The 22429-nt window shown below is 40.9% G+C and overlaps 1 protein-coding gene across 5 annotated transcripts in view; it reads right to left on the bottom strand.

Moving 5' to 3' along the window:
- The window catches only part of FRMD3 (FERM domain containing 3), a 218490-nt gene that overhangs the window by 7423 nt on the left and 188638 nt on the right, over positions 1–22429 (bottom strand). For 2 of the 5 annotated variants that reach the window (XM_084899387.1, XM_084899386.1), the window contains exon 1: positions 15684–20898. The exons of the other annotated variants lie outside the window; for them this stretch is intronic. In XM_084899387.1, the coding sequence (XP_084755513.1) occupies positions 15684–15810 (127 nt within the window). In that variant the 5' untranslated portion in view covers positions 15811–20898. Of the gene's footprint in view, positions 1–15683; positions 20899–22429 lie in introns of those variants that run through there. 5 annotated transcript variants of the gene reach the window in all.

The following is a 22429-nucleotide window of genomic DNA, read 5'->3' as shown; positions in this document are numbered from 1 at the left end:
CTGAATATTGTGGGTCATTTCCTGGGAGCCCTTACTCGGCTTCACCCTGCAGGGATTGCAGGGGAATCTACAGGACTCAACCACTGGGAATCTGATTGTGGTAGGGGAGGGGCTTCCAACAACCAACATGCAGATCTTAGCAGACTGCATTGGTACTTGCAAAGCCCAAATAATAGCCCCATTGAGCAGCTTTGTGCATTTGCAGAACCAAGTTGGTGGCATAGTGTGACCAGGGAACCAAATGGGGTGCAGGCCTGCCTGATTGAAATTCTCCAAAAGTTTTGTCAATCCTGGAACCTAATCTGCCCATGCCCAGGCTAAAGAAATGAGTGTCACAGCCTCAAACACTGTGAGACCTAGCTTCTGGCCCCTCCTGACTAAAAAGTCTGTTCAAGAATATTTAAGTTGCCTGAAGTGAACCCTCACAATGCTCATCCAGACAGGAAGGGCTCTATTACCTGGAAACTATATTACTCAGCAATGCTCAAGCTGAGAGGCAGGTAAGCAAAGTGATGGTCCCCAGAGCAAAACAAGTCCTGTTCAGCCAGGGAAGTTGGAGCACAGGTGAGTTTGTCTGAAGACCATAAATGAAGAACCTTAGTGACCTTGAAGCTGCTTCTCCCATTGCACCTGGGCAGAGAAGCTCTTTCATAGCCTCACTCATTGCTGAATACAGCCTTCAGACTGCCCTACCATCCAGTAGTGCTGCTTACAGTGGCACTTGAATAGCTTGTGGCTTTTCCTATCTGCAGATAAAAACTGTGGCCTCACCTGACCAGGATATCTAGTGTACACTCTTATCTGATTCTGGTTAGCAGTGAGCTTCCCTACCCTGGTGAAGTAGCAGGAAGAGACCCAGGCTTGCACAGCTAATTCATAGCCCCACCTACTGCTGAGTATAGACAGTCCCGACAGTGTAGTAGTAATCCTGACCACAGAGTACAGGCAACTACAGAGCCTATTCTACAGCCTCTTTTGGACAGAGAACAACGGCCAATAGTCCTATGCAGCTGTTCTCAGCCAGTGGCACACGACCTCAGAGCTTGAATCATTGCCTCAACCCAAAATAGACTCTAGTAGCAGACACATCCAACAACCCAAACTGAGCCAACTTGCAGATTTGTTTTGTCACAGAGAGCTCTTCAACAAAGTCTGGAAGAAAATACCACTAATTCAAGTACACAGATATCAACATAAATCAATGATCATGAAAAGTCAGGTAAATATGATACCACTAAGAGGAATTCATAAAGCACTAATAACCCTAAAGAAATAGAGATCTATGACCTGTCAGACAAATCATTCAGAATAATCCTCTCTAAAAAGTTTAGTGAACTATAAGAACACATCAACAGGCAACTAAACAAAATTGGGAAAATAATGAGTGAACAAAATGAGAAGTTCAACAAAAACCATTAAGAAAAATCCCCAAACAGAAATCTTAAAGCTGAAAAATACAATAACTAGACGGAAAAATTCAGTAGAGAGCTTCAGAAGCAGACTAGACCATGCCAGGGAATCAGCAACCTGGAAGATAAGACATTTTAAATTAGCCAGTCAGAGGAACAAAAAGAAAATTGAATGAAAAAGAGTGAAACAATAGTCTGGGAATTCCAGAAGAGGAAAAGAAAGCATATTTAAAATAATAATTGCTAACTGTGGGGAGAGAAATAGACATCCAAATTCAAGAGGCCCAAAAGACCCCCAAATAAGTTGAATCCAAAGTTATGCTGACACATTATAATTATCAAATGTCAAAGATAAAATTTTAAAAGCAGCCAGAGAAAAGATGAGTTGTATACAAGGGAACCTCATAAGTCTGTTGGTGTACATATCAACAGAAACTTTTCAGGCCAAAAGAGAACAGGATGACATACTCAACATATGAAGAAGAAAAAAACTGTCAACCAAGAAGACTATCTTGCAAAGCTGACCTTCAGAAATGAAGGATAAAAGCTTTCTCACACAACAAAAACTGGGGAAATTCACTAGACCTTCCTTATTAGAAACACTGAAGAGAGTTCACTGAGTACAAGTAAAAGGACACTAATTAACATAAAGACATAGGTTAGTATAAAAGTCAATGGTAATGGTTTAGTTTAAAAGTTAAAGAGAAAAAAAACAAAAAATAACCATAACTACAATAATCTGTTATTAGTTACACATACAAGGAATGGTAAGTCAATAACTCAAGTGGTGAGGGGGAGGAGTAAAAGTAGAAAGCTTAGGAATTGTATAGAAATTAAGTTACTATTAACTTAAAATAAGGAGTTATAATCTAATAATACAGGAATATGCAAATTAGCCAGGACACCGTAATGTCACGACTGAACAGCAGGGACCTGAGGCTCCATGGGCCTGGCTGGGGCAGGGGACCTCAGGCTGTGCCCTCCTGCTCCGGTGTTTGGCCAGGAGACCTCATACCACAACCCCCTCTCCGGCGCCAGGCCGGGGGACCTGAGGCCGAACCCCCCATCTGGTGGGGTTTGACAAGGAACCTGAGATTGCGCCCCCCACCTGCAGGGCTTGATGAGGGTAAGGCCGGCCGGGTCTGGGTCTTCTGCATTATCGAAGCACGTGCAGGTGGTGGGTAGGGTCTTGACTTTAGGTCCCAATACTCTGACAGGAGGGAGGTTTTCATGCACATTTTACTAATTTTCTTTTATCTCTGACACTTCTATTATAGAGAAAGGGCAAATAGAAATATTAAAATATTTCCTCTTAATTCCCTTTTAATGTGCATGAGTTTCATGCACCAGGCCACTAGTTTCACGATATTTATATAAGCCTCATGGTATCCACAAGGGAAAAACTAGTAATTACACAAAGGAACATCATAAAGAAGTCAAAGCATACTAATACAACAAGACATCAAAACACACAAATACAGCAGGATAAGAAATTTTTTAAATGGAGCTACAAAAGAGTTAATTCAATTATGATAGTAAGCCCTTACTTATCAATATTACTTTAAACGTAAGCAGATTAAATTCTCCAATCAAAAGACATAGAATGAATAAAATGGCAGAATAAATAAAAAATAAGATACAATGACATGTTGCCAGTAAGAGACTTATTTTATCCTTAAAGAGTGAAGGGGTGGAAAAAGTTATTTTAAGCAAATGGTAACAAAAAACAGGGGTAACTATATCAGACAAAATCAACATTAAACTAAAAATGGTAAAAGAGGGAAAGGTCATTATATAATGATAAAGAGGACCCTACATCAAAACACAATAATTACAAATATTTATACACCCACCCCTGTGTCAAAACTGTTAGGGCTCATTAGCATAGTACAGGTTTGTCAATGATGCTGAAACTTTCCTGTAGCCATGTGCACATACAAACACAGCATGAAAAGGGTTCAACTATTAGAAGAGTTCTTCAGCTTATTAACAGCAATGAAAGGAATCATTGCATATGAATGTGTAAGAAGTATTTCCCCTAAGTACATAAAGCAAAACCTAAGAGAGCTACAAGGAGAAATAAATAACAATACAGTCCTAGTAGGGGATTTCAATACCCCAGTCTCAACAATAGACAGGTCATCCAGACAGAATCAATGAGGAAGCAGCACATCTGACAACAATATGAACCAAATGGCCCTCACCTATATTTACAGAACATTTTATCTGACAACAGCAGAATACACATTCTTCTCAAGTGCACTTGGAGCATATTCTAGGATAGATTGTTAGGCCATAAAACAACTCTTAGCAAATTCAAGAACACTGAAGTCAATAACAAGAGGAAAACCAGAAAATTCACAAATACATGGATATCTATCTCTATATACAAAAGTCTAAGTGACAGTTTGATTGTCCAATGGCTGGTGGTACATATGATGTGCATTAACCACGAGGGGGCACACACTCAATGCAGGAGCTGCCGAGCTGCGGTGGCTGGGCAGCAGCAGTTCTCAGGTGATGCACCCCAAAACCAGAAAGAAAGGAGCCTGATTCCTCGCAGGGCCGCAGTATTCCACCTTCAGCTATAGGTGCATGAACCTGTGCACGGGGCCACTAAACAATACTCTACTAAACCAATGGATCAAAGAAGAAATTAAAGGGTAAATAAAAAAGTATCTTGAGACAAATGAAATTGGAAACATGCCATACCAAAATTTATAGGATGCAGCAAAAGCAGTTGTGAGAGAAAAATAAGTAGTAATAAACACCTATGTTAAGCAAAAATGACCCAAATATACAACCTAACTTTCTACCTTATGGAACTAGAAAAAGTTGAACAAAATGAGCCCAAAGGGAGCAGGAGGAAGGAAATAATGAAAATTAGAATAGAAATAAATGAACAGAGAAACAATAAAAAGATTAACCAAACTAAGAGCTGGTTCTTTGAAAAGATGAAATTAGCAAAACTTTAGACTAAGGAAAAAACAAATGAAAATTATAAATGAAAAAGGAAACATTACAACTGATGCTACAGAATAAAGAATCATAAGAAGGTTCTATGAATAACCATATGCCAACAAACTGGACCTAGAAAAATGTTTTTAAATTCTTATAATCATTCTAACTACCAGGACTGAATCAAGAAGAAATAGAAAGTCTAAGTACACAAATAACTAGTAAGGAGATTGAATCAGTAAAAATAATAAAAAAAATCCAATAAAGGAAAGTCCTAATACTGCATTGTTTCACTGGTGAATTTTACCAAACAATAATATTAGAAATTAATATCAAGCTTTTTCAAACTCTTCCAAAAGATCAGAGGAGGGAACACTCCCAAGCCAGCATTACCCTGATATCAGAGCCAGAAAAAAAACACTAACAGGAAAGAAAACTACAGACCAATATCCCTAATGAACATAAATGCAAATATTAATATAAACTAGCAAACCAAATTCAGCAGCACATTAAAATGATCATTTACCATGATCAAGCGTGATCTATACCTGTGATTCAAGGATGGTTCAGAATACACAAGTCATCAGGATGCTAAGACAAGAGGGGTATGGGGAGTAAATGCTTAATGAGTTTGGGGCTTCCTTTGGGGCAATAAAAATATTCTGAAACTAAATAAAAGTGTTAGTTGCAAAACAGTGTGAATGTACTAAATGCCACCAAATTGTTCACTTCAAAATGGTTAGTTTATATGAACTTCACCTCAATAAAAGTAAAAAATAGTGTGCATGCCACCAGACCCTGTGCGTGCACACCCTCCACAGGAGTAAAGATATTTGCCTTGCTGTCTGGATCCTGAGTATCTTTTGTGTCCTACCAGGACCGCTGATTTGGGGGGCTCACCTTACTGCTAACATAATTCATAACTGATAGGAGTTGACAAACCACTGCTCATGAGCCAAATCTAGCACTCTTCCTATTTTTGTAAATAAAGTTTTATTTGAAACACACACAAAAATAAATAACTGCAAGCCATAAATTTTCTACTATCCTATAATACCTCATGAAACCTGAAGGGAAAAAATATCGGAGTTATAGAGAAAGATGACAAGGGTTAGGACTATTTGGAATGCTACATCTTTACTTTCTGGTATTCCATATTCCCAGGAGGTGAGTTATAGTACTCTTTTCCTTCAGAAAGCAGTGAACATAACATATCATATCTGACCAGTATTACTGCTCTACAGAGACCACTCCCATTGGCTTTTTCTTTGCCACTGTGGTCACACAGATCTCCCATGCTCTGTATTCTAACAGCCTTTTCTCACATGCATGGCCTTTCCTCCTTAAGTCTCCTTTTCCTAATATACAGCCCTTTCTCCCTCTGTCTCTGCCTTCCAAAAGCCTCTCCCCATAACGAGAGGCTATGGAAAACCTCAAGTTTCCAGACTACAGTATTTTATTGATGGCAACTCCCATTCTTTCAGTAGTTCAGACAGAAAACCTTTTCCTCAGTTCACAACCCCACCAGACCTGTCAGCACTTCTATGTCTCTACCTTCAAAATATCTCTACCTTCGATATCTAGAATCAAACTACTTCTCACTACCACCTCTGTTAGCACCCTGGTCCAAACCACCATCCTTTCTCATTTCAATGACTGCACAGCTTCTGATCAGGTCTCCAGGCTTCAGCCCTTGACCATGTAAGGGCCACTGTCAACACCGCAGCCTGAGTGATCCTTTGCAAACATAAGGCGTATCATGTCACTTATCTGCTCAACATTCTCTAGTCTTACTCAGAGTGTAAGCACAGTGCATGCAAGGAGGTCTAGGGAGCTACTCAGTGTGCCCTCCCTTCCCCACCTAAACTCTCTGACCTTGTTCTCCTGTGACTCAGTTGTTCACTACACTCCAGCCACACAGATACCCTGCTGCTCCTCCAACATGCCAGTCATGCTCCCACCAAAGGGCCTTTGCACTTGCTGTTCCCTCTGCTCGGAGCACCCTCCCTGCAGATAGGTTCATGCTCTCTCCCTCTGCAGGTCTTTAAGCAAATGTCACCTTCCCAGTGAGACCTTCCTAGCCACATTATGTGAAATTTCAGTCCCTGTCCCCAGCTCTTCCTCTTCTCTTTCCCTCATTTTCCTTCTGAAATATCTAAGGTATAAGGAGAAAAAATAGAGCACTAGCAAAAGGTAAAGCAAGTAACTTCTGGGGAAAATAATCACAGTAACTAATCCAGGGTCACAAAAACCAGTACCTCCATGGGCCAGGGGTTTGCCTAATGTGAATGAGTGGGCCAGGTATGGGACAATAGGGAATGGTGGTGACTGGGGGAAACCTGACCATATTTCACTCCATCCGAAAGCTTTAAAATTCAGATTTTACAAAACATCTGTGCGGTCAATACAGAATGTGCCTGTGAGTCTTTGTAGGCATATAGGCTGTCAGTCAATGGACACTACTACTAGTATAATAAAATCAGCTAGATTCCTGATGTTCCCAATCCAGTACCTTGATCTCAGTAACATAAGTCATCATTTATTTTTCTGAAAAGGAGGTAGGTGGGGAAATAAATGCTTCCTTTTCCTCTCAGAAATTTTCTAACTGCTAGTGTTAGATGTGCTGGAGTTTCATATTACTTCCCCCTCATCTCTGTGTTCAAATTGTAAAGCAGCTGGGAGAAGAGACCAGACAAAGGGTTAGACAACCCTGGCTTTAAATTCCAGCTCTGTCAGTTATATTAAGAGACTGTAGTAATTAAGTAATTTTTAATTTAAGATACTTAATATTCTTGGTGCTCAGTTTGCTTAGCTACAACACAAGAGTACACCTACCTCATAAGGCTGTGGTGAAGGTTAAATGACATTATGGAAGCCTAAGTGCTATCTATGGGGAAAAACTATAGAAATGGGATTTTAGTAGCTTACCAAAGAACATTAGGCTACATTCGATCTATTATTAAGCAATATCATTTTATTAACAAATAAATTAGTTTCCTAACAAGTCTACTATCATAGAGTACAAGGAGAATTATAGTTGGTTATCCATATTTTCTTAATTTTCTTTATGTGATAGATGCTCAAAGTTTCCTGCACACTTTTCCTGGTGAATTCTAATTAAAAAATATCCAAAGAGACCAGAAATATGAAATTAGTAAGATTATCTATACTCTGCTCCATTAAATTTATTTTATTTCAATCACATATGAGAAGCCTCCAGAATATATTCACAAAGCTCAAAGTCTGAATACTTTTTTTAAAGGAGTCAAGTGACAGTGATTTAGGAAATAGTTTTCAAGTTTAATTATACAGCACAATTAAAGTTAGAGAATAGCTGTAAAGTTTCTGAAGTTTCTAACATTGAATGTAAATGTTAACTATTATAATTAAATTTTATTGTAGTGATATAACTGTTTTTATACCACTGTTATCATTATTCAATTTGAAGAAATACTTTAGTGAAATAGAATTATGCCCTAGCCTGTTTGGTTCATTGTATAGAGAGCATTAGCCTGTGGACTGAAGGGTCCCAGGTTTGATTCTAGTCAAGGGTACGTACCTCAGTTGCAGGTTCAGTCCCCTGGTGTGTTTGGGAGGCAAACAGATAATGTGTCTCTCTCATCCCTCCCTTCCACTCTCTCTAAAAAATCAATGGAAAAATATCTTCAGGTAAGAATAAAAATAAATAAAGTACAATAGTGAGAATCAAAAGGTACTGATGGAAAAGACTGCCCATTGATGATGGGTAGGCAGTGTGCCTGCCACAGATAGTCAAACAGGTTTCACATGCCAGTCCACACCATTCATGTGATCCCATTGTGATGGTAGTCCCTAAAAACACTCCATGCACCACAACACAACCTACTTATCACGCTGAGGACAGATGCTGCCACTGAAAACTATGTTCATCTCATTGCTGAAGGTATGTTCTAGTATACAGCAAAATTAGTGGCAGGTAAAAATGGAATATAAGCATTGCTCACATTTATATTCAGAAATCTGCTCCTCTCTTAACTCCAAGCACACTTGACAAAATCCAAATACTACAGCTAAGATTATCAACAGTTTGTGTGTATGCAAAACAGCTAAAGAAACCAGCTAATGGTCCTTAACTGGTTTGCCTATATGCCACAACCTTTATGAATGAAGCAATGCAGTATTTGGTATCACCAGAACAAGTGTGTCAAAATGAAGATAATTGTAATCCCTAACTATCTTCTGAGTTTGTGGACAGACTCATGTGAGAAAGCACTTTAAGGACAATATGGCAATATAAAAAAATAACAGATCACCTGTCATTTGCATTTATCCACACTAACCTGCTTAGCAAAAGACTTTAGAGTTGGGGTTACTTGGGGTAACTTTTTTCCCCCAATATATTTTTATTGATTTCAAAGCGGAAGGAAGAGGGAGATAGAAACATCAATGAGAGATAATCACTGATTGCCTGCCTCCTGCATGCCCCCTACTGGTGATCAAGCCTGCAATCCAGGTATGTGCCCTTGACTGGAATCAAACCAAGGATCCTTCAGTCCGCAGGCCTGTGTTCTATCCACTAAGCCAACCCAGCTATTAACCCACTTGGCAATGACTTTCTTATTTGGAATCTGCCATAGTCGCTACTGCCAAGCACACACCAAATTGTTAAGACTCTACAGAAGTCACATATCTGTCACTTATTAACCAGAACCACCCTTCTTATGGTGAGCTAAACTCTGACTGATTTACATATATTGATCAGCTTGGCTATACTGTCTCTGGGAAGTATGATATCCTCTTGAATTGAAAGAAAGAGAAGAGTGAAGCGAAGGAGAGAAGGGAACTTCTGGGAAATATAATGGAGGGGAAAGAGTAATGGCCTGGAATTCCAGGGACCTGGATTCAGTCCCCAGCTGAGCCAGAACTCTCTGTGTGTCCTCAGACATATCACTTCAGCTCCAGGAGTATTGGACTTCACAGACAGTCCAGACTCCTCCAGTTCCAGTGTTTTGTGGCTACACCTTAGTCTATCAATACACCATCCCACTTAAAACTCTACACATACTTTCTCTGAAAGTACCAATCACCTCTATACAATAAGCAGAGCTATTTCTCCTTTATCTGTTGAGAAAAATGGTGGGAGATAGGGAGGAAGATACTAATATTTCTAATGAATTTTTACAGGGCTGGACCCTTTGAACATGTGATCATGTGACAAGAGGAGATGAGGAAACTGAGGCTCAGAGAGATTGTGTAACTTGCACAAGGTCACGAAGCCAGAAAGCAACAGAGCAGGATTTGTACCCAGGCTTGTCTGCCTCCAAAGCTCATTCCAGACCACCATGTTGCCTGAAGGGAAGGGGATGTGAGAGGCCCAGAGAGACCCTCACTTCCTAAGGAATAAGTCTTCTTTGTTACTAGCCCAATTCACTGGCTGAAACTATAGTGTTATTACATGTAGGGTGCTCATCTGTCCCCACTTGCCTGGGACTGTTTCCCTAGCAGCATTACTAAAGTGCCCCTGGTGCTCTCAAAAGGTTTCCTAACAAATTTTATGGTCGCCTAATTATATGTCAGCTCTGCTATGATTGTATCATAGCCAGTATAAAAACCAAAGATAAAACAAAAAACCAAAGCTATTGTGGGAATTAACAATTTGGGTTAGAAATAAAACAGACTTTAAAATGTATTATAGTCTGAGGTGCTCCAGGACAATGGGTGCTCAGATATGGTTGCAAATCAGCTCTGGAACAGAGGAGGTCTTGGCACAGGAACAGTGAGCCCTGCGAGCATCTCAGTCTGATAGAAAGCTGCCCCAGGTTCCTTCCCCGATGCCAGACAATCCAATTCCTCCCAGTATGTGTCTGGGTCCCCCAACACCTCCTGGCGCTGGAGTTTAGAGGAAATGAGTCAGAACAGAGCTACCATGGGGATCATAGCGCCAGGGCCCATTGGCCTGCTGGAGCTGTGCAACCAGAAGCTCATGGAGTTTGTCAGCAATGTGGACAATAAGGATTTGGTGTGGCCTGAGAAAATCAAGAAGGCAGCCAAGTGCATGTTCACCAGAGAATTCAGCAAAGAGGAGGAGCTGATGCTCAAAACGCCTTTGCAGAACTGACCAAAGAAGAAGAGCCATCTTATGTTCAGGATGAAAACAGAGACCCCATCTGGAAAAGGCGGTCTCACAGGAAGACGCAGAGCAGCCAGTTGAGCTCCTAGCATCTCTGCAATAAGGATGAGGTGGAGCAGCTGGCCATGGTGGCAGGGAACAATGGCTCCGTCATGTGGAGGGTGACCCATGCTGCTTCGCCCATCCCTGAGTCTTTCACAGCGCTGATCTGCATGCCCAAGAATAGTGTTGCACAGTGCCAGCTGGTACCCATGGTGCAGACTGGCATCAGCAAGTGCCACAGTGCCAAGCATCACCTCAGCCAGTGCATTTCTGCTGGACTCTGTCCCCAACCCTGGCTCCAGCCACATCAGATGAGGAATCAACACTCAACAAGTCAAGACAGGGAGACTGGAGTCTGCTGCCTGATATATCCCGGGACCCCAAGGGCGAGAGGTCAAAGTAGCTGTTTGCTTCAAGCTGAGGTTTACAAGGACCTCTCCAGACCCACAGGACTCACTGGTTCTCCAGCCTCCCCATGGCAGGAGTGGATCTGGCTCCCTGCATAACTTCTGCATACCCAAAAGCTCTCTTGTGGACCAGCAGTCAGTGCAGCGCAGCTTGGTCGCCTCATCTTCCCCGGGTCCCAAGAACTCTATGGCCAGAAGTACTCCCTGGTGGCCAAATTGGAGAGCACGGTCCCCAATTCAAAGGCAGAATTGCCAAGAAGGCTGCTAAAGAGCTGGCTGCCTCTGCTTCATAACATCTGTCACAGTTACCTGGAGAGGTACCTAAATGTTTCAGTACCCCCAGAAAATCAGCCCTGAGAAGGACCCCAGCAAGGAGGCTGAGCCTACAGAGATCCCTAAGAATGTAGGGAGTACCTTGTGGCCCTTCAGTGCCATCAAGATTGTTCTTTATGTGCTGAAGGTGGAAAGTGGCCCTACTTGAGTGGAGGCTGTGCTTGGTGTGTGTTTGCAGAAGTGCAAGGCCTAGCCCTGCCTGGACCAAAGCAGCACTTGTAAATAAGCTACTATAATTTTAGCCTCTAGTGTTTGAGGTAGATTAATAATAAAGTTTATTCCTTCAAACCTGCTGTGGGTTTTGTGAAGACCAGCGGCCTTGGCAGAATATCACTTAGTTTCCGCATGTTACTCAATCTCTGGCCCACCTCAACTTGAAAGCTTCTCATCAGTTCGACTCACCATGCAGACGGGTAAACACATCCATCTCCATATGACAAAAATCAAATTATCATCATCATCCCTCCCCCAAGCCTTTCCCTCTGCCACCTACCATAATCCAGTCTCCCTCACGAGCAATCTGAGAAGTAATCAAGACTTCTCACTCACTGCTTGCATCTAATCTGTCACCAACTTCTGCAAACTCTGCTACCGTGTTCACTTTCAGAGCTGTCACTGCCTCTCCATTCCTCCATTACCACTGGTTTCCCTGATCTCAGTCTGGCTCCTTCCTCATTGTTGTCAGAAAAATCATTCCAAAATGCCTAATTAGTCACATGAATTCTCTTCTGAAAAGGTTGCTCGTGACTTTCTGGCTAAAGATTAAGCTCTTTAGCACAAACACACTTCTCTACCCCACAGGCTTTCATCTACCTAGAGGTGCCCACATGTGTCATGCTCCATCATGCCTCTGCCTTTACACACTGTTGCCTCTCCTTGGAATGCCCTTCTGCACTCGGATGGCTCCTACCCATTCTTTAAAACTCTGTCCCTTCCTCTGGGAAAACTCTCCTGTCCCTATTACTACTCTGATGGAGATAAGTTATCTACTATTTCCCATGATTGACTCCTTATCGTCCATTTCTCTCCTAGATGATTCATCTAAGCCAGTGTTTCCCAAACTTTTGACATATGTGTACCCCTTCTATAATTTTCGTAACGCTGAGTACCCCTCGTACTCATGAGAACGTAGAATTAGGCGCAGCTAAGCACGGTGCAGTACATATCCCCACCAAACTCCGGTGCAATGTGTACCCTCACCAAACTCTTCCCATACCCCTGGGGGTACGCATACCACACTTTAGGAAACGCTGATCTAAGCCAATCATGGTAATTCCAGTCTCGTGATGGTGTCTGTTAAGAAATGGGCATGTGAGCCAATGCTGAAAATGAAAAGAAGGGAAGAGTCTTGATAGGAACAAGGAGAAACTTCTGAGAAAGGTTTCGTGCTTCTAAAAAGAGCATCCCAGAAAGGTACAACGATGTCAAGAGAAAGATTCTGTATCTGAGACACCAGGAATTCTGGCAGCCCTGTGATGCCGACAGCAAATGGTCTGCGGGACTTCTGGCCAACTGAGAAGGGCCAGAGATTAAATGAACCTGGGTTCTCAATGCTGGAATCCTTCCCGACTCGGGACTTGTTGTCTTGGATAATAAATCACCTTATTTAAACCAGTGTTTGTTAGCGTTCTCTGTTACTTGTTGCTAATGGCATCCTAACTGACGCAGCTGTTGCACCATCTTGTGAATCTCTCTGTCGTCGCAATCAATCATGACACCAAAGTCCGGAACATGACAAAAACCCTCACTATTCTTCAGTGTCATTCTGGAGGCCCATAGAATACAATATGAAAAGACAAAAAATAAGGAGTGTAAACTTTGGAAAGGAAGGCACAAACTACTTCCAGGTAAACTATTATCTAGCAAGCCAAAAATTCAAATAAAGAGCTAGGATAATTAATCAGAATTCAGTAAGGTATTCAAATGTAGCAACAACATATCAAAGTAGTGATTTACTACATACCAGAAAGACATATAAAAATATAATAGAAAATCCCATTCAAAGTAGCTAAATGCACAAATTAGAATAATCACATAATATCCAAGAATATCTAGAATAAGAAATATGCAAAACTTGCCTGAGGACATTGTTAAAACAGAGCTGAGCATCATAAAGGAAAATCAGAGAGTGTGGGGGAAGACATGAAGAAACATGCAGATTTTCCTGACCAGGAGAGCTTCCTGTTTTGAAAATGCAGTTCTTCTCTAAATAAATTAAAATTCACTGCAATTCCAATACAAATCTCAATGTCTTTTTAAAAATGACAAATGGAGAAAGTCCACATGAAAAATTAAGGAATCTGAGGTTGAGAAAAGATTGATGAAGGGGAACTTGACCTACCTGATATCACAACTATACTGTAAGTTAGTAACGGAGCATGAATACTAACTTCAGAGCATGATAACTTTGAGAAAAACTGCTAACCAATTGCTTCATGTTATGTATACTTAAAAATTCCAAAGAAGATAACGGCTTAAATAAAAACAAATGTTAGATCAAACTACTATATGAAATTGTCATTTTTGTATGTTAAAAGCAGTTGAGCTAATGCATTAATTGCAAAGAGAAAAAAAAAACAACACAAGACACATTTTTATAATCTTAAGAGTAAGGAAAACTGACCAAAAAAAAAAAAAAAAAGAATATACAAAAATTAAGTAGTTTTTACATGCAGAAGTTGTTGTGCATATAAAAAGTGCCTATTTTGCCTGACCGGTGTGGCTCAGTGCCCTGTGAGAACCAGGCAGCTACAGTTCAGTTTCCAGTCAGGGCACATGCCCAGGTTGTGGGCTCAATCCATGATTCTCTCTCATCATCGATATTTCTCTCTCTCATTCTTCCTTCTTCTCTGAAATCAATAAAAATATTTTTTTTAATTTTAAGTGTCTGTGTCACAAGGCTAATATTTTAAAAAGTTGAAAGCTGAGAACAAAGTAGGAGAAAAATACTTAATATTTATAAAATCAAAGGATTAATATGCAGATTATAAAAGAATCCCTAAAATCCATAAGAAAATGACAAAAACACAACAGAAATTTGCAAAGTAAATAAGCAATTCCCAGGAGAAATACTAATGGTCAGTTATCATTTGAAAAGATGCTCACTCTCCCTAGTAACAAGGGACATGTAAATTAAAATAAGATCATATTAGATTTAGTGATTATGGGCAGTAGACATTTTCATACTTTGCTAGTGAATGTTAGTCTTTTAGAGGATGATTTGCCCATTTCATCAAAATTTAAACTCAACAATAACACTTTTAAGAATCTATTGTAGAGAAATGCCAGTGTATGCCTGTTCATCATACCCCTGTTATAGCCAATAAATAGGAAACACCAATTTCCAACAATCATTTAGTGATTAAATTACTTATCTCTATGCTACATATTATTCAACCATTTTTAAAAGGATACAGAGCAATATGTATTCATATGGAAAGTCCTTCAAGTCATATGACAAAGTGAAAAAACAAATTATAAAATAATACAGAACAATCCCATTCTTGTACATGTCAATATACATATAATGGTTGTTGGGAGTATTAGGGTCAAGGAAAACATTCTATATATTGGTACTTTTAAAAATCTTTTATAAGAACATATCATCTAAATAAAATTAATTTCACTTCAAAGTCAGTTCCACATGTATGCATGAGGTATGCCAATCCAAACACTTCCCAGGATTTTTTAATTAGCTGAAAATCACATAAATAGAGATAGAGATAGAGATAGATATATAGACATAGGTATAGATATAGACATAGACCTATACATGGACCTAGACATAGACATAGACAATCAGCACCCTCATTCCTGCTATAGATAAGCTCTGAGTTTCAAAGTTTCATTTTTAATTCCGATTTCCCCCAAGAACCACAAACTATGATAATTTCAATGAAAAGAAAATTGGCAGAACATCAGTTTGACTCCAATTGTTTAACTGAGAAGGTGTTTCAATAAAATTCTGCTTTGAGCATAAAGGGGGTTCAGCTCATCTGGGCAAGCACACCTGAAGATTTGACCCTGGAAACAATGAAAGGAGGGGGAGCATGTTTCGCTTTGATTGGGCGATCTGTTCTCATTATCTTCCATCATTCCTGAGCACCACACCACCACTGCCTCCTTCCTAACCTGCTGCCTAGAGTGTAATTTATTAGCTTGTTTGACTTCACACCATTTTCACTCGGTAAGAGAGCCAGGATCCCCATTTCAGGCCTTCCCATTTTCCCCTCACATTGGTTTACTCACTCTCCTTACTGCGTGTCTTTATTTTGTCTTCCTCCCTCTCTCTGGCCCATCTTTATCACAAACCTCTGACACTAGGCTCGCCCTTGGCCTCCCGCCCAGCTGCCAGCGGCCAGCAGGAAGCTGGAAGTGCGCACCCTTCTCCAGTCTCGGCATGACAGCCCAGGGCAGGGCACCTACCCGCGTTCCTAGCTGTGATCTTGGAGCCGTGTCTCAGCAGACGGACGAACACATCACTGCTGCAGTGGTTCACCATTTGCAGGCGGAGGCCCCGCCGAGTCTGGATCTTGACCAAGCATTTTGCCATGCTGGTTCTTCCTGCTCCCTCAGTCTCCTCAGTCTGTCATGGCCCAGCACAGCTACCACCAGCCATAGTGGCTTTGACCTTTCACTAACTGTCCATTCTGTTTTAAATGACCTAGGCGGGGCTCACTGAATGAATCAAATGTCAGTTCGTAATGAGGCCAACAGAAATAACTCAGGAGGGATCAGCATGAAACGGAAGGAGGGAGGGGGATGCTATTTTTAAACTCTCTACTCACTCCTCTAACAAACAATGAAATATTAGGCATCATCCTTACCCAGCCTTTTCTAAACTATCTAAACCAGAGGACTCCATGCAAATGCCTTAAGGTGCCCTAAGAATGGAACGCCCTAGAAGATAAAATGACAATGAGGCAACCCCACAAAGCAGAAACCACCACCTTAATTTCCTTTAAAAAATACTTATGCAGCCTTTATTATGTTCCAGAGCAGTGCTATCTAATAAAAACATAATGCAAGCCACATTTTAAAAGTAAAAGAAATATACTAATTTTAATAATGTGTTTTATCAGGAGCCAAGATATCCAAAACAGTATCATTTCATTATGTAACAATATAAAAATTAATCATAAAGTAGATTTCTTTTTTTGTACTTAGGTTTTGGGATTGATGTGCATTTGCATACTTAGGGCATATGACCGGCCACGTCCCAGGTGCTCAGAAACCACACTGGGCTGCCATACTAGATAGCACAGCCCCAAACGAAGTACTGAGCTCCTCACCATGATGCTAACATCTTCTGATTATAGAGAGTCATTGACCTGGCCAAATTCATACAATCAACATGCAGGAAAGCCATGATTTGAACCCAGGCACCCAATTAACATCAGTTGACTAGGAAAACAATCCAGAATGAGAGTTGTTAGTGTTCCCACTTCTAACCAAATGTGTTTTATGTTTTTAATGTGTTTTTACTGATTTTGAGAGAGTGAGGAAAGGAAAGGAAAGAAAGAGTGAGAAACATCAAACTGTATGGAACCCACAAGTTGGGCTTGTGCCCTGACCTAGAATTGAACTGGCAACCTTTCACTGCACTGGATGGCATTCAACCAACCCACACTGGCAAGAACAAACCAAATGTTGTTTTAAATTCAGACTCCAAATGTTACATCTAATTCTCAGCACTTTGAAAGTCTCACACTTGTATGTCTGAGGCATAAGCTGTGCTTATATCCCAGTGAGAGTTCTCAGGGAGCAAAGTTTTCAATGTTTTCGGGAAATTTCAATTGATCAATAACTGTGCCCCACATACTATCTTTGCTATGTGTCTTTACTGGTACATTTTGTTCGCATATTTAGAAGAAAAAAGTTTCCTCACACAATTTTCTCATGTGTCCATGCACTCTTCTACTTTAAATAGCTACTGCAGCCAAAAAGTAATTTTCTAATAAAATTTTTCTTTTTCTTTACTGACAAAATAAAGCATTACATTCATGGCAGTCAGCTGAAATTCTTCATTATTATACTTCACTATGGGAAAATAACTTAGCATTTCTGGAAAGAAGTATAGCAAAATATGTTGAGTGTGATATTCTTTGCCCAGAAATTTCACTTTTAGGAATTTATCCTAAGGAAATAATTAGAAATGTTGACAAAAAATTTGGATAAATATGTTCAGAGTATCATTTCTTACAACAACAACAACAAAAAGTAAAATAAATAATTTAAATTTCCAGTGGGAAAATTGTTAAATACATGTGACAGAATATTGTACATTATTAAAATTTATATTTAGGAGTTTAATGATGTTGCAATATATTGATAAGTAAAAATAGTTTATATGAGCAATATGACCTATCCTATATGACAATGTACAATATGGACAGGACTATTTATAATAATAGAAGAGTAATATGCTAATTAGAGCAGACAGCCAAATGAACTTCTGGATGTCCTTCTGGACAATCTTCCGAATGAAGCTGGGACTACGAGGGCTGAGGCAAGCCACCATAGATGTGAGGGCTGAGCCCCTTGCAAGATTTCTAGTAAATCTTGAAAGGGGAGAAGGGTGCAGCCAGCTGTGCACTGAGAGCTGAGGACATTTCTGGGGACATCACAGGGGACCACCCTCCCCTCACATAGGTTATCCCTTCCAGATACAGTATGGCCTTACTACTCTCATGGGTTAGGTCCATTTCCAAACATGAAACTTGAAAGGAAAATACCCCTAAGTTTTCACAAAATCTTCAACCTTTAGCAATTCCCCTTGTGATCTAGTTTTGAGCAGAATCCCTATGTGGAGCAAAGCCCTTACTAGTTACTGACAGTGGTTCTTAAAGAACTACTGAAAACCTTTAGGATGCTAAAGAACAAGCCAGGAAATCCTTGTCCTAGCTGAATCAATGACTGACAGTAACATAGATGGAGCATTTCAAAGATTAACACGGGCTCATCTGCACGGCAGTGGGCCTGGGCTCAGACAATGAGAAAGTCTCCCTTTGCCTGATAGGTCTCTAAAGCTTAGCATCATGTTGAAGCAACATGTTATCTGACAGCCCACTCTAAGCAAACAACAGACCTTCCAAAACAAATAGAAAATAAAAATAAAAAACCTGAAGCAAAACCACAACCATTCTTTTTCACCAAAGATTTACTCCATTAATTCTCCAGCTTAAAATCTCACCATAGTTTTAAAATGTCTCCTTTTATGAATCACCAGTCATAATGTTTTGCATTTCAGACATTTTAAATGTTTCTCTCTCTTGGTCTGTCCTCACTCTTTAATGCTACTTTTCAGAGATCCCCAAATAGGTTCTTCTATTTCTTCTGGGGTCTTTCTGCTTTTGTTTTGAGAAAAAGAAAACCTAACGGGACCAGCCATTCCCCCTGCCTAACCCTAACTCTGCCCAAAGGTGTGGCTACATTTCAAGAGAAGAAAAGGGATGCAGAGATGTGGAGCCAAAGCAAAGATTCTGAGATACTGCACAGAGGATTGTGCTTGTTCCAGGCACTATGCTCAAAAGAACCATGTGAACAGCACAGCATTCAGACGCCCATGGCTACCCTTCCCGTTAGATTCGTCTGTTCGGAGATCGGGAATGCATGTCTCGGCAGTGGCAAGAGGCTAGAAAGCAGAGGATCTGTGAAGAAAGGAATCAATTTTCCATAGTAAAATGTCAGAAACACTGATAAATCAAGCAGAAGGCAAAGAGAAGGGAGTTCGGGGAGAAATGCCATTCGCAGGTCTGAATTCCATGTCTACTTCTGTGACAAACTTCCTGACAGATTTGGGGAAAGCAACAAGCTGGCCTCCGTTTTATGGGTGGCTTGGAGCTACTGGACAACCTGGAGCCCTGGTGCAATTGTAAAGTGGAGACAATACCCCTCTCAAGGTTGCTATGACCAGAAAAGGAGATCGTGCATATTGATTGCCTATCGTAGTGTCGGTTCCTAGGCAATGCACTAGAACTTACTAAGCAGTTGTACAAAGCAAGGGTTAAAGCATTGGCGCTGAGTCTCCTCCTGGCAGTGCTCAGCCATTTTCCCCCTGATGAGTGCTCATTCCTTCCTCTCCTTTAACTAAAGGGAAAGATAGTGAAGATTTTAAATAGTCTCTTTTATCTTCCTTCTGTCAACCATCTGTCCCCTCACATTTCTAGTTACTCCTCCCCAAATAGTAGGGAAGCAGTACCGCTGATTGTCAAGTTTGCCTGATAGCCCTGTAACCTTGGGAAAGTTACATAAGCCTGTTGTAATGCAGTTTTATGTCTGGAAAACAATGATATTGTCTGCTATGTAACTGGATGGCTGATATGTAACAAACGCTTATTAAATGCTAGCTATTTTCATCTATCATGAATATCCTATATACTTTATTAGCTGTTTTGATAACTAACAGTTCACAGGAATAGTGGATTCAGCCATTAGTTGAAATAGTTAAAAGAGACTCAATGAAATTTTAGCTAACTTCTAACTCCAATTAGAAAGATAGAAAATTATTACATGAAATATTCTTTGCAATAAATTTAGACTGTAAATACCCATTATTAAGAGACCCTGGGACTATCACGTGTCTTTGAGAACTTTTAAAGTATTTCAAATATCATTAAATATGATATAAATATCTTAATACTATATTTGCGACATGACAAGTATATTCTTAGGTGTATAGCAAGGAGAAACAGAGGCAGTTCTCAACACTAAGTGACAGGACTAGGACCAGACAGCCAAGTAGTCAATCATCCATATAATTCAATTTCCTGACTTGTGAGACAAAGAAATGCTCCTAAGTCTCAAATTACGATAACCTTCCTGCTATTATCCCTCTTATCAGATGAGCACTCACTGAGTATTTCCTGCTGTGACATGAGAACCCGGCTTGGTAGGCCAGCATCACCATATGGTGGTGGGAGGAAGGCCAGCGCAAACCCTCTGGAGAATTACAGTAGCAGACAGAACAGAAATCAAACAGGGGGGCTAGGATCTCCCCACCACCATGGGGAAGGAGAACACACCTCCCAGGGACTCTGGCTGCAGAGCATGTTGGCATAAGGGCGCATCCAGCTGTATTCCTGAGAGTCCCATTCACTGATAAGTGTGGCGTCTCTAAACAGGCAGCCAATGTGTGCTGGGGGTTGGAGGAGGGCATATTCTGGCAGAGCCTCTCTGTCTGCTCCTGCTGCCCATGATTATTTCTAAACAGGCAGGAAAACCCAGACACAGAATGTCAGGGAAGGAGACCATCAGACACTGCTCTGTGCTTACCGTCTGCCTCCCTGTCTCCTGTCCCTGGCTCTTTTCATCCCAACCTTTCAGTGTCAATATCTTTGAAAATCTTAGATTGTTGTTATTATCATTATTATTATTACTTTAAAAGAATCATCCATGCCACATAGGAAAGTTGGGGGGAACTACCTATAGTTAGAAAAGTGGTGAAGGAGATCCCAGTAGTCCCTCAAAACGCAGCAGCCCAGAGAAAACTGCTGTTGACATTTGTTCTTTCTTAGCGGACCTGCAGAAGCTTTCAGAGGGGTGCAAATATACTTAAAATATTTTCAAGTTGGTGAGCCCTAGAGAAGCCAACAATTGAGTATGAAATTTTAATTCCACAGCCTAAAAATACCAAAGTGTTGCTCTATATATCCTAGGTGATACTTTGAACTCAACACTTAAATACTGAATTTTTTCGTTAGGGTCTGCCTTTCTGAGTGCCTTTTACCAAGGTCTGAGCAAGCCTCAGTTTGCCTCTACTGCCCTCTACCCTCCTCTCCGACACAGTGCTCACAATGGGCTGCTCTGGAAGCTCCACCAGGAATCAGCTGAGCCAGTTTACCAACTGGATGACAGTCCTTCATTCATCCAGTAAACACCCCCCTGAGCCCCTTCAGAGTGCTGAGCTCTGGCCTAGACCCTGGATCACAGCTGAGCACAAGCTCTGTGGTATTTCCACATTGATGCCTTGTTTCTCTCTACACACCAGTGAGGAACAAGCTTTACTGTTTTCCAAACACAGTAAGATAATTTGAAACATTAGTCAATGGGCTTCTCCCTCCACCCCCGCCCACAAAATTCCCCGGTGGCTTTTTCTTGATCCTCAACCCAGAGACCAAATCTAACTCACCCAACAATAAAGCCATGACCACAAATACTTGGTCATTAATTCCACAGACAAAGACCTCTGACACCTGCAAACTGGACAAAAGAATCCATACTCTGAGAAAAAAAGAATTGGGCCGGGACCGGTTTGGCTCAGTGGATAGAGCGTCGGTCTGCGGACTGAAAGGTCCCGGGTTCGATTCCAGTCAAGGGCATGTACCTTGGTTGCGGGTATATCCCCAGTAGGGGGTGTGCAAGAGGCAGCTGATCAATGATTCTCTCGCATCGATGTTTCTAACTCTCTATCCCTCTCTCTTCCTCTCTGTGAAAAATCAATAAAAATATATTTTAAAAAGAAAAAGAAAAAAAGAATTGGAAGGGCACAAGGAGGGGAGAGGGAGAGAGAAGAGATCTCAACCTCCAAGAATCAAGTAGTTCCATTGACAGCGCTAAAAAGCCTCCTGGGAGTCATTACCCAACAGGCCACCCATAGACTGCCGTTCCTCTCTGGTTTATCTACTATAGGAGACACTTATTCCCTGACCCAAGGCCTCTTAAATCCCTATGAATACAGACAGGACCTGGATACCTACAGTTACCTTCACTGTAGGGTGTTAGTACCATGAAGGAAAACCACCCATAGCTGTCCACAGATGAACCAGCTGAAAATCTCCCACAGAGGTTGGACAGGGTCTAGGAACTTCACAACTAGAATGCATTCTTCTTCAGAAACATGCATGCGGAAACCCCTTGGAGTAAAACTTAAATTGTCTCGCTGACTAAGGCTACCTATAATTCAGATTCTTCCTTCCATAAATCAAAGTGCTTTCGCTCTATCCTCATTGAACCTAGGGCTTAAACATTCCCTGATGTCATGTGACTTGGAGACACCAAAGCAATCTGCTGAGAGTGCAGGTGCCATTGTAGCCATAAGTTTCCTCAGAAAAAATGATGAAACGCTGTCCTTACTGGCTCCACTTAGAACAGCCTCTTTTGCTCTGTGTTTAGTATTCTTGACCAAGACTCTATTTCCTTTGTCTCTATGCAGGATGGATTTGCTTTTCCAT

Source organism: Pipistrellus hanaki, assembly GCF_964339955.1.
Source record: "Pipistrellus hanaki genome assembly, chromosome: 11".
In the NCBI taxonomy this organism is placed as follows: domain Eukaryota; kingdom Metazoa; phylum Chordata; class Mammalia; order Chiroptera; family Vespertilionidae; genus Pipistrellus; species Pipistrellus hanaki.
The sequence above is the reverse complement of the archived record's forward strand: the minus strand, read 5'-3'. Positions and strand labels throughout refer to the sequence as shown.